At 37.7% G+C, this 12470-nt stretch overlaps 2 protein-coding genes across 2 annotated transcripts; both read right to left on the bottom strand.

The window, feature by feature from the left end:
- Positions 1–4337: 4337 nt before the first annotated feature.
- Positions 4338–6247, bottom strand: LOC125475469 (uncharacterized protein At4g06744-like). Its single transcript, XM_048580219.1, has 2 exons — positions 5812–6247; positions 4338–5526 (listed from the first exon to the last, which is right to left on the bottom strand). The coding sequence occupies exons 1-2, from the start codon at positions 6117–6119 to the stop codon at positions 4542–4544; spliced, it is 1293 nt and encodes a 430-aa protein (XP_048436176.1). The 5' UTR covers positions 6120–6247; the 3' UTR covers positions 4338–4541.
- A 2727-nt stretch (positions 6248–8974) lies between these two features.
- Positions 8975–11206, bottom strand: LOC125475468 (probable WRKY transcription factor 7). The gene is made up of 3 exons (XM_048580218.1): positions 10135–11206; positions 9904–10029; positions 8975–9522 (listed from the first exon to the last, which is right to left on the bottom strand). Exons 1-3 carry the CDS (start codon positions 10914–10916, stop codon positions 9360–9362), a joined length of 1071 nt encoding a protein of 356 aa, XP_048436175.1. The 5' UTR covers positions 10917–11206; the 3' UTR covers positions 8975–9359.
- Positions 11207–12470: the final 1264 nt, after the last annotated feature.

The following is a 12470-nucleotide window of genomic DNA, read 5'->3' as shown; positions in this document are numbered from 1 at the left end:
TTTTTATTTTTTAAGTTATTAATTTTTAAGCATACATATCCCATAATTTATATAATAACATTTAAGGTATTATCTAGTATATCGATTACACTAAAAAATCTCTCTATTTAAAGAGCGATGCATTGCACTCTGCTTTGATTTGTATGCAAAACACATTACTGTTTCTTTCTTCTCTTATCTGGACCGCTGTCAGCCTAAGCTTAAAATCACCAAAACTTTGGGCCTAGTTACTACATGTCATAAACAAGTCGTGTTGAGCTTCCTTTGCAGCCCAAATATATTTGGGAGTTTTAATGAAAATGACTTGAGTCAATAAATATTTTACCAAATACCATCACAAAATATTATTTAATCAAAATGGTTCAAAGTTTAATAAAAAATCATTCAAAAATATTGTCCACGGGTCAAACTTACAAGCCCAACTCGCTACAAATCTACATTTCCGTAAATACCCTTAAATGATTCGATATTGTCCTGACTCTCCACCAACTTCAACCCAGCACAAAACCGTCATAATAACTCTCTGTCTTCCTATCAAATCGAATTCCCTCATTTCAAAAACAACCAAATCAAAGTTCAAATCAAAGTTGAAAAATGAAGCATTCATCGGAACAAAGCCGCCGAAACAAGTTCGAAGAAGTTTAATGTTAGAAACCGGCGAAAAAGTGTCTGGAAAAAAAAAAGAACCAAAACATAAAACTGTTTCTGGAGAACCCAAAACATAACATTGTTTTTGGAAGAAAAATCAGATACAGTGTTTGTTTTGTCTGTGATCAAACAAACACTGTATCTGGAAAGAAAAGAACCAAAATCCAGAAATAGTAACTTAAATTCCAAAAAGAGTGACTTAAATTTCAGAAATAGTTACTTAAATTCCAAAAGCAGTGACTTAAATTCCAGTCTATGTTTTAACCTTTGACTGTTTCTATTTTTTCATGCATCAGTTGATTATATTTAAGAAACAGAGTGCTTATTTTGCTTTGAATCCAAACATAGTGAATTCACTATTTCTTTTCTAGCTTATATTTAAGAAACAGTGTGTCTATTTCATTTGGATCCAGAAACAGTTTATTTTTATAGTCTAAAAATAGTGACCCGTCATTATTATTAAATAGTATGCATATCTCAAATTTATTTTCTGGAAAAGCAAACGATGAACTCCACACTAACAAAGAAAAATTGAAAAACAGTATCCCGAATGCACTATGAATAATAACGACAATCACATTTTAATGAAATAATACAAAATATAAATTAAATAGCATGAGGATCTATAGTTTTGTTTATCCAAAAATAGTGACTTAGATTCTAGAAACAGTGTTACTTAAAAACCAAAAACAGTTTATTTTTACAGTCTAGAAATAGTGACCCATCGTTATTATTGAACAACATGCAGATCTCAAATTTATTTTTTAGAGAAACAAACAATGAACTCCACTGACGAAGAAAAATTGAAACACAGTACCTTGAATACACTATGAAAAATAACGACGATCACATTTCAACGAAATAATATAAAATATAAATTAAATAGCATGAAAATTTATATTTTTGTTTCAAAGAAAAAGAAGAAGGTCTACAAAACAATGATGAACTCCATTAATGATAAACATTTGGAATTCAACCTAAAAAAGTTAGGGGTAAAATCGACAAATCATAATTTATTATACTTGGGCCATTTTTAGTTGGACTATTTTAATATGGGCCTTGTACTAATCATTAAACAAAACTTATAACATAGTTTTTGATTAAAACTAAAACCTTTCAAACTCTTTTCATTAGTTTTCCTAATATATTTTCTCTATTTAATTTGAACGATGATTTACAAGTATTAAGAATATATATATATATATATATGTATATATATGTATATATATATATGGGGGCAGATCCGTGACATTATTTTTTTTTATACAATTTTTTACACAAGTTTTTATAGAGCCCATTCCGTAATATATTTCAACGATCCGAACCGTTTATATTAAAAAAAAAAAAGTATATACATATATAAAAGGGGAAGACAAAAAGAGTAAGGCTTTCATAATCTCATAATTATCCTCCTCTCATAAGAATTAAAAAAATAAAAAATAAATAAAAGACATTAACAAAAAACGTAGTGGGACTGTGGATGGTTAGTAATTTTATTATTTTCTAACTAAAACAAGTAAAATTAAAATATTAAAAAATAATAATAAGACAAAAAAAAAATTGACATAAAAAAGATATACCTGTGGCAAGAGGCTTGTATATATACTAAAAGCCAATCCAAGAGGTGTGGTGATTAATCCTATTGAGGGGTTAATTTGGTGCGGCATCAACTCCTAGCCATGCTACAAAGCAGGAGGTCGCTACTCCTTGTGAGGAAACTGAGGATGCTCACTTTGCTGGACAGCATGTTCAATGGAGGCGGCCCAACCATGGGGTATTAAAGGTTAACTGTGACGGTGCCTGGTGCGGGAAGTCTTTGAAGGGAGGATATGGTTGGGTAATAAGGGATTTTGCAGGGCTGTTGCAATTGGCAGGCGAAGAAGGAGGCTTATTTTTAAACATCGCGGCTATGGTTGAAGTTGGGGCGATCCGTGCGGCATTGATGGTATGTATAGAGACGGGTTATGCTATGGTGGACGTTGAGTCTAATTCTTAGTTGTTAGTTTGAATGCTTAATGGGGAGTATGCTGTGGTGGACGTTGTGTCCCAACTAGGAGAGGTGAGGTTTGTGTTTGTAGAGCAGAAAGGAAATGTCGTTACTCATGCTGTAGTCTTATATATATGTTACCTCACAAGGAGGTATTTTCCGTTGGGATGCTTTTGGCCTGGAGTTCCTATTTAATATTTTGCTGAAGATGTAAACGTTTCTATTCGTATTTAACAAAATTGATCTCACATTATTTCCACTCAAAACTCTCTTTCACAATGAAAATTTACTTAAACCTTGTTATAAAGAAAAATAATACCTAGAGTTAACTGTTATTGCACTCGATTATTGCCTTATATATAAGAGGCTTTTTTATCTTGATTCTTACAGCCCTCTTCTAATATTATAAATTTTCCCGGAGCACACATTCATCAAGTACACAAAATTTCAAGACTAAGTTTTCACACCATGATATCTCTTTGGATGTGAAGCCTTGAAGTGCCACCGCCCCTTTATCTTGTAAACCAAGCAACATTAGAGTATTTTCCATCCTTATCCCCCACGACGTTTTCCAGTAGTGCTCCTACCCATTTTAGTGACCTGATAACAAAAAGAGATTCTCAGTTCCATATTTGTTTCCAAGCACTTCCAAATTTGCACCATCCCAACCTTCATCTTGGAAGCATTTGTTCTTTAAAAATAAAACTCGACGGGAAACATATGCCAAAGTGACCGGGTAGTTGGATAAGAGGTGTACAACGAGCCGAGCAGCTGAGATCATGTAATTGGTACACTATTTTTGCTTCCCACTTGGTACACTACTTTTGCTTCCCACTTGCTGAATCCAGTGCAGCTCTCCAAATCTCCATTAACAGACAAATAGTAATTTAACAGTATAAAACTCAGAAAAGTGAACAGATTTTAACATTCGAAATTACAGAGGGGGCATATAATTGGTGGTGAGTTCATTGAATCGTCTGCCTTACCTCACTCACTCAGCTAGGGCATAGGGGACATTTCCCACCTAACAAGCACTTGGCTCATGAAAAAGGTGTCCCTAAAAAGTGGCATTGCTAATAAGGCCTTCAAGGCTTGCAGGTTCTTCTAGGATTGTGACAGGGGCAAAGCACCATCTTCTTTCTCTGTGTGGACAAATTTTTGGGACCATAGTTGTTGAAAAAGCACCTTTCTTTTCTTTTGCATTTGTCCTTCCCCCACTAACTACGATTGTTAACTTGTCGTAAAGCGTGAAAATTCTGAATGAATCAGTGGAGTGAATGGCTAGATGTGTGATAAAAAATTTAATGACTAAGAATCCAACGGTTAAGGATCTGGTATATACCATACTCTGATCCATACTGGAAAAACCTCATAAAGTGTGTTATATAGAAATGCTCTTTGTAGGACCTCCATCCTTTTAACAAATAATGGTTTTGTATCAATAATGTCGATAATGTATCAATAACACCTGAATATGTTTTGCTATTAAAATGTTACCTAACAATGTTATCCATAGTATAATCGATGTTCTGCCATTTAATAAAGAACAGATGTGCTATGCTAAAAAAGAACTGATAGAGGTGTCTTGTCCTATCCATTCGTCCAAAAAAGATTAAAAAGAAAAGCTACAACAATCATTGGTTTCTTAATGATACAAACAATATTGGGGGAGGGTGGAATCAAACTTAAATTCTCGGGTGCATGAGTGACCAATTGAGCTAGAAGCCCCTTACCAATCACTGATTTCTTATGATCACAAATCATCAAGGAAACATCTCATTAATTCTCATGTTAAATGTACGTACCATGCATTATGTTACACTGAAATGAGTGAAAAGATTGAATCACCACGTTTACACTGAAATTTTTTATTTCCATGAGGCTTGGAGAAGATGAACAAAGTAGGTCAAGGTGAATACAAAGAACCAAAACGAGGAAGCTTACATGGAATGTAAGTATAGGACCCCATGAAGGGACAGAACCTTGGATGTGCAAAGAAATCTGCACATTCCTCTGTCGGTCTTTGAAACGGAAGATCGGGAACGCAGTTGTTTGTAACGTCGAGCACTCCTTTCCCGATCAAGCTTCTACAAACAGGACCAACATTTGTGAAATAATTATCGGACAGCGAAAAGTTTGCCAAATTCTGCAGCTCATGACATACCACCTCAGGCACCGTGCCATGCAACAAATTCCCAGCAAAATTCAGCTGCTCCACGTTTTCGAGGCAGGCCAATGAGAACGGTAATGGCCCGGTTAACTGATTGTTTCCAGCGTCAAAAAATACGGCCTCTTTTAGCAACCCTATCTCATAAGGCAAGCATCCTGTGAGCTGGTTGTTTAGGGGTAGAACCTCAGTCAGAGCAGCGAAAGCTTTGGAAATGCCCGATGGAATCGAACCTGTGAATCTGTTGTTTGCTAAGGTGAGGAGGAGAATTTGAGAGGTGCCGAGATTGTCGGGAAGATTTTGCATGAAATCGTTGTTGTTTAAAAAGAGGGCGTCGAGTTCTTGAGTGAAAATTTGTGGCGGGACGGTCCCAGTGAAGAAATTGAACCTTAGCATGGAAGAGGGGAGGTTGGCAATGGCGGAGGAGACGGTGCCGGAAAAGTTGTTGGAGTTTGCATGGAAGAGGGCAATGTCCGGGAGCTGGTAGAGGAACCCATTGAGAGAAGAGGCCCCAAGTTGGAATCCGTTAAAGTTTATCGAGGCGAGGGCAAACGCGGAGCTGTTGTTCGGAGGGCTGTCACAGTAGAAGCCTCTGTAGCTGCAAATGTCGGAGCCTACCCAAGTTTTGGTGATGTTTAGAGGATCTGGGGTGATGAGGGACTTGAAGTTTTGGATAATTGGGTAGACTAGTTTGAGCCTTTGATCTGCAAATACAAGTTCTTGCGTGTCTGGGAAATTTGTAGGAGGTGCTTGCGGTGGCGGTGGCGGTGGTGGTGGTGGAGGTGGAGGTGGAGGTGGAGGTGGAGGTGGTGGTGGTGGTGGTGATGGTGGTGGTGGTGGTGGTGGTGGTGGTGGTGGTGATGGTGGTGAAGGTGGAGGTGGAGGTGGAGGTGGTGGTGGTGGTGGTGGTGGTGGAGGTGGAGGTGGAGGTGGTGGTGGTGGTGGTGGTGGTGATGGTGGTGATGGTGATGGTGGTGATGGTGGTGATGGTGGTGGTGGTGATGGTGATGGTGGTGAAGGTGGAGGTGGAGGTGGAGGTGGTGGTGGTGGAGGTGGAGGTGGAGGTGGAGGTGGTGGTGGTGGTGGTGGTGGTGGTGGTGGTGGTGGTAGTCGGTGGCTTTTGTCTCCGTTGACTCTTTTGCGGTGGCCAACTAAAACGAACTTGAGGGTTTCTTTGTTGGAGTAATATGTTGCAGGAGAAGAACTTTCATGCAACGAAAATGTCACCGCCACACAGCCGGCAATTGAGAGATAAGCTAGAAGAAAAAAGAAGGTTGAGAATAAAACTAGAGCTTTGATGAAAGTAGAGCTTCTCATCCTTTCCTCAGAGAAGAAAAGGCTATAATTTGCTTAGGCTAGATCAAATGGAAGAAGACACTCCCTCACTGCAGGGGTTTTAATGCCAAATTATACACACTTTTTCATAACTCATATTTTTTAGGGTATGTTATGGGTTGTGAATTTAGGCTAAATAATACAATTTCTCAGTTAAAAAATAGTATCTAAATTGTCTTCTTAGAAAATTAAGTGAAAAACCTCTTATTTATAAGTACATAAAATTATTACTATATCGTAATGCTGACGGTGGTTTTTATAAAACATAATTTAATGTATTTATATTATAATTTGAAAATTGGGTAAGAAGCAAAAAAGAAGTGAATGATTCATGATTGGGTGGATCTATGAAGCACTAGTTCAACACTTGAGATTTCCTTTTATTTGGTAAGTCTCACACGTTTATTTATCTTGTCAATTTCCAGAGATTTTTTAGTGTGTTTGGAACACAATCACATACGCCTTATGTCATTATACAGTTGAAGGAAGTTTTTTCAAGTGTTCCTCTACTTGTATAATAACACATAGCATACCGTCATATATTCCGAACACATTGAAAAATCTCTCGTCAATTTCTTCAAAGTTTCAAACTTCTATATTGAATTTCGAGCACATTAAAAAAATCTCGTCCATTATTTTAACTCTGCAGACTTTATCTTAAAGTTTTGAACAAACATGAAAACATGGCAAGGATTTTGATCTTCCCGGACCCTCAGTCCACTGCAGTAAAAAAGATACAGAATAAAGCCAAAGCAGATGCTTAACAAGTCAATGTCAGTGGACCTCCAAAATGTTCATTGTTAATATTTAAGTCTAAATGAACAACTGGGTTTTGATTCTTTCACTGTTTTTTTTTCTTGTGGGTAACAAATCACGTGACGAGCGAGATTGAGTGCGGTGAATCCTCAATTACAACAGATATTTTGTCAGTTTTGTGGGTTCATGAGCAGGTTTATAAAGGAGGAGGATCCTCTCCTGAGCTCAGAATGAGAATCCTCCTGACTAGTCCATTTGAACCGTTTAAATTTAATCCAATAGTTGTAATTATTATAACTTTTAAAAACAATTGAGTGCAGTGAATCCTCAATTACAACAAATATTTTGTCGGTTTTGTGGGGGCATGAGCAGGCTTATAAATCCACTGATGTTACAGTTGACCTACCGACGCCAGCGGGGGCTAATTCATCATTTTGTCAATAATAAGAGCGGCTTGTTTTCAAACTTTTGAAATCTTGATGGAAATAGACAGGAATTTTTGTTTATTTATTCATTGCCACCTTTAGATGAAGAACTCACTCTGGGTTTAGACTTGGATCTTCAATACTAGGCCCAATATTCTTCTGGGCTTGTTCTGGGCCATCCAGCAAAATGTTTGTATGACCAAAAACCCAAAAGAGGAGGGAAAATGAGGAGAAAATATGCCACGTGACACTGATTAAGGACTTATTTTGAAGTGTTTTTAAAATAACTGAAATCGTTTTTAGAGAAAAAATTTGAGTTCTAAAAGCACTTGAAGTGCTTTCTATGTGCTTCTTCTAGGAAGTACTTCAAGTGTTTTTTCAAGATTCACTTGAATTTTTATTAAGAATTAGTTCCATAAACAACCAAAAGCGCTTTAAGTCATTTTAAAAACACTTACAAACGAGCCGTAAGAAGACTAATCATCTCAGTTTTGGAATTTAGTGATCTAATCTAATTACCAAATGATCCAACCCAATTAAATTGGATCAAATAGGTCTACTTAGCCGGATTGGTTTGAATCTTCAACAATCGGTTAGGAGAGATCTTTTCAGGTACCTAAAGCATCACACGTCGTAATATAAATGAAAGACATATTTTTCAGCATCCTTCACTTGTATTATAGCACGTGGTATGTAGCCTTGTGTTATGGTTACATTGGCGGATGCAGACCTTGCATGAAATGTATCGTTCTTCTCTCCACATTTTGAACTGGAAAGACTTCAAATGTGTGCAAAGTTTATTCTTCATTGAACAATTAGCGTTGGGAAGACACTAAATGACAACCAACCAATCCACCCCCAACCGACCACATTGACTTTGCCAGATTCTTACCAATTTCAGCGGATCATTCATGACCTTCTAACAAGTCCTACCACAAGAACATTTCGAAATTCTCCAACAAAACTAATTACATTGACTTTCCAAGTCTGTCGTTGGTCTTGAGTGCCTATATCAACTAATATGGTTGTGGATAAGGTGGCGTCGCTTAAATTTTCAAAGATGAGTGTTTATATTTGGGTCTATAGACTCCCATCGTTGGTTCACATTCTCAAAAAGGATGGTTTGCCTTGTACCCCTTCGAACTAAGACTTGTGTGGAGTAGGCGGGGTGGCGCCTTTGCAATTGTTGTAGTGTCCCTCTTCATGTATCCCCCCTTCACCTCCTTTATATGTATGGTTTATTAACTTTATTTATGTCTTCTTGTTTGCCACATCGTGGGTTTTCAGTGTACTCTTAGCTTTGCCTTGGTAATGAATTTTCAATTTGTCCAAAACAAAAAAATAAAAAACTAATTATAGCCAATGCTAGTATGAGAAGGTGTTCGTTCAGGGTTTGGCCACAAGGCATCAATCTGACCACAAAATAATTAAATACGTGTGCGTCAAACCCAATTATATTATATGTAGATGTGTTGTCTCATGTGTCAATTTTACGTGATACTCTCACTACTAAATTATGTTCAACATGTAAACAAAAGCAAAACTACTCAAATGTGCCTGCATTGTCTAACATTCAATATTTTAAATAAAATAAAATAAAAAGGTGAATAATGAAGTCATACATATAGTGGGAATTGGAACAATTAAAAGTGGGCATCCTCATCAAAATCCACCACCATCATATATTAAACAACCCTAATAACAACTTAACAAGTATTTAGGAACATAATTAAGTAAACTAAAATTAAACAAAACCCGCTAGTTAGCATCATTGACTTCCCACCAAATCCTAATCCTATTTTATATTTCATTTCTGATGAAAATTATAAAAATAATGAAAAAATAAACCCAAAAAACTAAAAGAAAAGGAAAACGACGAATCTAATTTTGTATTGGGGTACCCACTAATCCTCTTGGAGACGGTGAAAAGCATGATCGTTGACGATTTTGCAGCACAAAATCATGATTTTCTTTGTTCTTCTTTTAATTCGAATTTTTTTAATAAAAGAAGAAGATTTTGGGCCGTTGGATGAGTTGACTTTTAAGAGGATTCGAGGACGAGGGTGGCCGTTGGATCGGTGACGCCGAGGGAGTGATTGTGATCGCCTTCGTAGGTCACGATCAGCATGGTGGGATCGTCTACAGCGCGCTCCACGTGCTTGCGTGCAAGGCAACCTCTCTGGCTGCTACACTTGTAATACCCTCTGCATTGGGACAAAAGCAACCACACATTCAGAATACAATGCGGCTACGTTACTGAATCGATTGACTCACATGAGAGAAAACAATGTTCCATCCATGCAAAGATTCTAAAAGTGAAAGGCATTAGTCGGACGACGAACTGTAGCTTAGAATTTAGGGTGTCTATGTTAATGAATCGATTGACTCACAAGAGAGAAAACAATGTTCAATGTACGCAAAGATTTTAAAGATGATAGACGTTAGTTGAACGATGTGACTTAATGTTTAGGCCGATTAAATTCAGCAGTATCATGTGCTCTGAAATTCATCAGTGAATTTATGTACAATCAAACAATAATTCAATAAAAACAAAATGAATTAATGAATAATGAAAGAAATAATACCTTGGATGAGGGGAACCCTTGATGGGTTTTTGACCGTACTTTCTCCAAGAATAATCATCAGGTGGAATATCAGCCAGTTTCATGCTAATTGCAGGAACCCTAATCACTCTTTTCACTTTAGATTTCCTGCTCAATCCAATTAACCAATTCAAGTTAATAAAAATACACAATTCTGAACCAAAACCATGTTAAAAATCATGATGGTTGATGGAAATTTTAACACTGACCAACCTTTTCTTAGAGCAGTGGCAGCGCCCGGTAGTAGATCCGCACCGGAGACGAGAAACATTGTCGACGGAGCTGCACTTCCTCTTCAACGACGACGAAGACAGAGGCGGCCTACCCGAAGACGACTGTGACATATTTGTAAATTGAAACCCAGAAGAGATCGATTGCTCAGCGGGATCCCCAGTAGTTAAAGACGAAATGAACGAATTCGCGGCAGAAATGGGCGCCAAAGGCGAGAAGTTGATGGTGGCGGCAGCAGCAGAATCCATCTTTCTCTCAGAGCACCCAATATCTTTTGTCAGCACAACCGGACTGGTTTTCAAATGGGGATTTTGCGGCAGCGGCGGCAGGCGAACCACCGGCTTCGGACAATAAACCTTAAAGGCAGAAGATTGTTCTGTTCTGAAAACAGAGGGTTGCTCTGTTTTTTGATCATGGGGTTCTGAAATTGAAGGTCTCAGAATTTGGGTTATCGTCTTCGGAGGCACCAGCGGCGGGGGAGGCGGAGATAGAGGCACCGGAGCTTTCCGAAACCGGGCGTGGCCGGTACATCCTTTGTCCAACAACGAAATGACCTTTCTGAACTTGGTCACGGCCATGTCCGCCACGGCTTTATACTCCGTACCAGCTTCCGAGTTCGACGACGTTGATTGGTGGTGTTCCGAAATCAGGCTAATGAACTTCTCGACGCTCTGGATTCCGGCGGAGGCCGCCTCCTTCACCGCATTCTCCTCCATCCTCGCTGCAAAACTGTCAACCAATCCCATCATTAGTTCCACGCCCATTTACCGCCGACGACACGCCACCCGACTCAGTCGAGAAACCAAAGAACGACGGGTTGTTTGAACTTATAGAGATCTTTGCTTGCAAATTAGTACAACGGCTGAAGAAAATGGAAAACAAAAGGTGGAGGAAAACAGAGGAAAAGGGGAAAAGAGGATTCGAGTCAAACAGAAGATGCCCAGCCTCATAAGGATACAGGGCATTGTCTCTCTCTTTTGCCTCTGTTTTGTTTGCAGTCAAAGGCAGAGGCCAGTGATTTGTCTCCACGTGGCAGAGTTTTGGCACGGTCATTGAACCGCTCGGAGACCGTGTATAAATGATGTGAGAGAGAGAGAGGGATAAGGTCAAAAGGCTAAGAATAGCCGTTGGATCGCTGACTGAAGGGGAGAAAAGGTTAATTGGAGACAGTGAGGTAGAGTTGACCTTTTACATCTTTTAATGCAAAAGTCATTAGAGTGAGGTGGTGGGGTTGTTTTTGGAGAACATTTTCATCGTCATGAAAACGGTGATATTCATCATTTTATTTATTAATATTAAATGAAATTAAAATTTTTATGTAGTGAATAGATATAAATTTTGAAATTTAATTTGATTCAAGGTTGATAAATAAAGTAATGAATATTACCACCACTTGAGGATAGTAGGCAAAAAACGCAGGAAAACCAAAACACAAACATAATTAGAAATAAATTGAAATAATTATTTAAAAAATATAAACAAATGAGTATATGAATTTGAGAAAATGTGAAGCATTCCGCGACAATTTTCGCTAAAGTAAAGTATGTTATACAATTTAATTCTTAAAATGGGGCTCAATGCCTTTTGTGTGATTAATTTGAAAGCATTGGCGTGAAGGACCAATGCTCTACATTTTTTCAAAGTCATAATTCAATTTTTATAAATGTCTACTTTAAAAATCAAAGCTACGAGAAGGACTTTCACAACAATTGACACCACCAGCATAACCCTCTATGTCAATAAATATGTTATGCCACAATAACATTATGGCCATTTCATGATATGCACATAAATTAAGGGTTCGGATTTAAGTGAAATTCTTTTTGTCATCAACAACAACAGTTACAATATACCAAATATGGTCCATCACCAATGGTCCAACATCCGTTGGATGAATCTTTCAGAGCCGTTGATGCTATTGTTCATCATGGTATGAAAATTGCGCTGTTAGAATTTAGGTTGAGAAGTTATGAACAATTATGAACTGACTTTGAATCCCAATCATTCGTGTCTAACTTAACAACTAACTCTTATTTGTGCGCATGTCAAACAATTTGTTGCTAACATGCTAGGTTTTCTCATCTACGCGCATTTAAAAGATTCGTGTGTAGTATATCTCTCATTTTATGTACACAATACAACATCAAATTATTCTTATGTTGAAATAAATTTGTGATTAATGGTCGCTACACGTGTTTAGGTGGTTAAGTAAGTTTTGTCATCTGTGTTGACAAACATTAGATGCTTCAATGGTGCAACTTAAACACAACAACAAGCTAATATGACTAGCCACGAAATTAGTGGCGGAGTCAGGATTT

Source organism: the organism of the source record quoted next, unplaced genomic scaffold (genome assembly GCF_019419815.1).
Source record: "Pyrus x bretschneideri cultivar Hongxiangsu unplaced genomic scaffold, Pyrus_bretschneideri_v1 Contig15, whole genome shotgun sequence".
Lineage (NCBI taxonomy): Eukaryota > Viridiplantae > Streptophyta > Magnoliopsida > Rosales > Rosaceae > Pyrus > Pyrus x bretschneideri.
The sequence above is the reverse complement of the archived record's forward strand: the minus strand, read 5'-3'. Positions and strand labels throughout refer to the sequence as shown.